General features: G+C 31.7%; 2 protein-coding genes across 3 annotated transcripts in view; one reads left to right on the top strand and one right to left on the bottom strand.

Moving 5' to 3' along the window:
* Window positions 1-609, bottom strand: part of LOC108750743 (IQ domain-containing protein D-like) — a 3,255-nt gene extending 2,646 nt beyond the window's left edge. Inside the window, exon 1 of the mRNA XM_018490449.1 lies at window positions 569-609. The gene's annotated coding sequence lies outside the window, so the exon portion shown is untranslated. The remainder of the gene's footprint in view (window positions 1-568) is intronic.
* A 183-nt stretch (window positions 610-792) lies between these two features.
* Window positions 793-3,685, top strand: LOC108750742 (RILP-like protein homolog). Of its 2 annotated transcripts, none has more exons than XM_018490447.1 (6): window positions 793-1,580; window positions 1,697-1,817; window positions 1,974-2,101; window positions 2,353-2,723; window positions 2,799-2,897; window positions 2,973-3,685. In XM_018490447.1, exons 1-6 carry the CDS (start codon window positions 1,269-1,271, stop codon window positions 3,094-3,096), a joined length of 1,155 nt encoding a protein of 384 aa, XP_018345949.1. In that variant the 5' UTR covers window positions 793-1,268; the 3' UTR covers window positions 3,097-3,685. The 2 variants fall into 2 exon arrangements, with proteins under 2 accessions (XP_018345949.1, XP_018345948.1); XM_018490446.1 differs by having other exon boundaries at window positions 1,697-1,841.
* Window positions 3,686-4,773: the final 1,088 nt, after the last annotated feature.

Genomic DNA, 4,773 nt, shown 5'->3' with positions numbered 1-4,773 from the left:
AAAAATAATTAAAAGGATAATTTTCACATTATTTATTTTAGAAAAAAATCAAGTTTAAAATAATATAAAAAAATTATTTATGTATAATTATATATAAAATTATGCATAATTGTGTATGAGCAATTTTTTTATATTTTTCCAAATTTATTTGTTTCTAAAACGAACAATGCGAAAATTATCTTTTTATTATTTTTTCACACATTACTATATTATTATTTCTATTATACTAAAAAGTAATTTTACAAAAGAAAGAGGGATGTATAATATGAACTTATATCCATACAGCACAAAATTTGCAGCAATATCATTGCAAAATCTCTGCAATATTGCTGCAACTTTTGTGCAACTTTGTGCTGTAGGGGTATGGACATATTTCGTATATGATTATACATGTTTATGAATATTACGTATATTTATATATAAACACAATTTTTTATAATAATCATTTTATATATACATCAGCAATCAGTATAATAATTAAGTTTATTATATATTTTATCAGTTTTTCTTACTATTATGTATCTGTGTTACATGTGCATAATTTATAAATAAAAAAATAAAATATTACCATTTTTCGCGATCGATTTGTTTCGCATCGTTGTCCAATAGATACTCTAAATTATTAGAATGTCGATAGGAAAAAATAATTCCTGTCTATATACGTTTCATGTTGCTCCGAGAGAAGGCGTTCCTCTCGCTGTCGTAGGCTCGGTGCTGCGCGATGAATCGCATACATGCGCACACACACACATATATATATATATATATATATACACATCGTGAATAATCTCAATCATCTGCTCCGCCGTAACTTCTGTGTATGCGACCGGAATTTAAACATGACGTTTTGATAGAATTGCTATGACATCACCGGGGTCCGTTGCACTTCCCGGGCTGATATTCGATCTAAGAAACGACGAGTGCATAATGCGAACGTCCGTCGATGCGTGATTGCGAATTCTGTCGTTTTGATAATTAACGCCACACCTAAGTCACGCAATTTATTTATCACAAACCTACAGGCACGTATATGCCTGTGGCGTACGCACCAGAATATTCCGTGTAGCTTGGCTGTGATTATCTGTAACTTTGTCCTGTATGTATACGATTCCCCACAATCCCCACCGGAGATCGCACAATCAAGTGTATAGAAACATTAGAAACGTAGGAAGGCGATAATCTCCGGGCGTAACGTCTTTATGAGACCTCCTTCTCGTAACATTGAGCAGATTTACGCGTAGAGCGTGCTGCGGCAAAAAGTTGTATTCATGCCGTTTTGTCTGAGAGGTAACGCAACTTGCAAAATGGAAGAATATTCTGTTGCATCTGATGTGTCAGTAGTGGACGTGTACGATATTGCATCGGAGATAGGGAAGGAATGCGAGAAGCTCATAGATCTGTTTGGGGTGGAGTCGGTGACTAATTTGATGCCAAAGGTGATAAACGCTTTAGAGCTACTTGAGAATCTTGCTACTAAGAATGAGCGTGAAAATACCATGGTGCAAGAGCTGAGTGCTAAGATCTCTCAGCTTGAGAGCGATAAGATTGGAAAGGCTGAAGATAGGCAACGATTTGAAAAGGTAGCTAATGGTTTAACTTTTGTATAACAATCTCAATACGATTTGTAATTCATGATCGTATATTTGATATGTATATTGCACAGTTATGCATTGTCAATTTTAATTGATTCTTTTAGGAATTGGAACAAATTGAGGAACACTGGAGACAAGAATCACGAGATTTAGTAGCAATGGTTACTAGATTACAAGAAGAAAACAGACGATTAGCCGAATCTCTACATGAATCACGTAGTGATAGTCAGTACAGCAGTAAACAAACAAGTACTAACACCAATTAACCAGTCACTAATCCAGTAATTGTTAAAAGGTTCTGTTAAACGTACAGACATACGTTTGACAGAACATTGTATAAATTAACAAAATAATGAAATAATTCGTTTCGTTAATTTTTAGCTATCACAGCTAGTCAGGAGGTTGATATAGCAGTTCTACAACATTTGAGGTCTATGATAGATAAACAACGAGAGCAAATCCGTGCTAGAGATCGAGAATTGTCACAAAAAACCGCAGAAATTGAAAATGTAAATTGGTATTTATGTATACATATACACAATTCAATGATTTTTTTAATAGACATAAGATATGTACATATATTTTTAATATAAATATACATATCTTATGTCTATTATACTTGAAATACATTTCCAAGTACTTTAAAAATTATTAAAGATTTAAAGAGAAAATTTTGTTTAAAAATTATGTTTTAACATGAAAATTCGTATGATTTTATTGTAAGCTGTACATAATAAATAATACAACGTGTTGTATATAGTTGAGTGCACAAGTGGAGAAACTTACCGTACTGGGACGAGAATTGAAACGTAAACAACGACAAGCGCAAATGCAAGCTCGAGGTTTAGTAGAAGAAAGAGCCGACTTTTTAGCACAACTGCAGGATCAAAATCGGGAACTTATAAATCTTCGGGGACGGCTTGGCATGGCTAAGAAAGAAAATGAGGATTTGAGTAAATTACAAGGCTGTCCTGATTTGACGAACAAAGCAATTTATGACCTGGATGATCCTGATAGGCCCAGATTCACGACTGCCGAACTAAAAGAAATTTTACACGAGCGAAATGAATTGAAGGCAAGAGTTTCGGATCTCGAAGATGAACTAGAATTATATAGACCAAAACCTGAAATGTAAGTTATTCAATAATAAATAATATATAAATTCTTTGCTATATAAAATATTCATATACTTTCATGTTCTTTCAGTCCTGAGGATGACAAAGATGCACCCGTGCAGGGGCCGCTTCCTTATGAACCAGATGATGCACCATGGAAAAAATCCTCTGAATCTGGAATTCGTAAATTGTATGCGTTTATTATTTTCGTTTCTTCATATTTGCGTGTAACATGTATCTAAAGTGTTTTAAAATTTTATTTTAGCTTCCGAAAAATATTCTCTGAATCTAGCAGCAGCTTTCTCGGAGGTAGTAGTCCCAGACGAAGTCTTTCTAGTCTTTCAAAAATGGCCCTATCTGGTAACAGTACCTGTGATACATCTATATAATGCTTTTTTAAAAATGCGTTGAATAATTTTAAGTAATTGGAACTTGTCGAGGACGACAACCAAGGATGACGTGGCTTAGGACTAGACTTTTTATTTACGTAATCACATTCTCTGACTGCTCGATATACATACAATTTTACATCAGATATTTTAACGTAGAGATAGCAATTCCTGTAAGATAGTTGATATTGTTGAGACCTGGTTCATAATAGATAGATGTGCATGCAATGAGTGAATAGAGGAAATACTAGATTTGTATAAACCTATAATACAACAGAAGAAACTTGTGTGCATGTACATAATTATATAGATGTAAAAAAAAGACAATGTGTATTTAGCTGCACGACCTTAGTACCTCATAACATTTTTCATTTTTTCCATTTACTCCCCTTTAGACGTTGAATTCAGTGAAATTAATAGATACGTAGGATATTCGTAATGTAAGAAAAAGTATATGTAAGAAAAAGATAGTGATCAAATAGAAAAAAATATTCCAGTTTTTTCAAACTTACTAGGTGCGTGTAGTTTTAAATGTACATTGATGAGGTTCTAATTATGTCTAATGTGAAACAGGTCTCGTTTTTTTTCTATATATCAATTTATTCCATAATTTCAATAACATTCGGTTTCAACATAATCATTCTAAAACGCTATTAATTTTCTCTAAATTAAATTAGAAAAAAAAGAAAGTAAGAAATTTATTGCGAAAAATATTACCTCAGCCAGGATTCGAATCTGGGACTTCGTAACTTTCCGGGAAGAGTGTTGCCTCAATGGTCGAGCTGGGTAAGATACTCTTCCCGGAAAGTTGAGAGGTCCCAAGTTCGAATTCTGGCTGAGGTAATATTTTTCGCAATATTTCTTACTTTCTTTCTAATTTAATTTAAGGGGGGATTAATAGCGTTTCAGAATGATTGTGTTAAAACCGAATGTTATCGACTCGCAATTATATCTGGAATAAATTGATTTAATAAAAAAATATATAATGTATTATTTGTAACATCCAAAATTTGATCGATTTTGGCTTTCTTTATCATATTTGATGTATTCACATATACGGTCGTGCTTAAAATTCTTAATATGTTTATATATATATACACACATACACATACATGCAGATACCAAAGTATCTAATTATTGTTTGCTAAACTTTAAAGAGTGATTTATATATCTTATCTTTTAATAATTTTTTTTATTCTATCGATTATCTATATATGAATTAATCTATTTTAACTTTGCAATTAAACGCAATTTTTATAATAAATTCTACATTAAACAGACCATAGCGTTTATATCTTATTTTTATTATTTTTTAACTTTATTGATTTATTTTAACATGAATATATTGAGTGTGTCAAAATGCATTTATGATTAAAACACATGTTTGAATTTGTATATCATTTTTTATTTTTTGTATATTGTAACATATCTATAAATTCTCTTATCTCATTTATAACTGTCTGCGGACATGATATTGAATCGAATACATTTCGCAATCTGTGCCATGTGTTAATATAAAAATGAATGAGTTTTTTTCGATGTTACAATTGTAAATATACTCATAAAACATAAGTTGATTTAACTGTATATATTCATTTCAATATATGATACGTTTATATGAAAATATTATATTTTTCTCGGACACACACACACACACACACACACACACACACACAC

The sequence above is a fragment of the Trachymyrmex septentrionalis genome, unplaced genomic scaffold (assembly GCF_001594115.1).
Source record: "Trachymyrmex septentrionalis isolate Tsep2-gDNA-1 unplaced genomic scaffold, Tsep1.0 scaffold37, whole genome shotgun sequence".
Lineage (NCBI taxonomy): Eukaryota > Metazoa > Arthropoda > Insecta > Hymenoptera > Formicidae > Trachymyrmex > Trachymyrmex septentrionalis.
The sequence above is the reverse complement of the archived record's forward strand: the minus strand, read 5'-3'. Positions and strand labels throughout refer to the sequence as shown.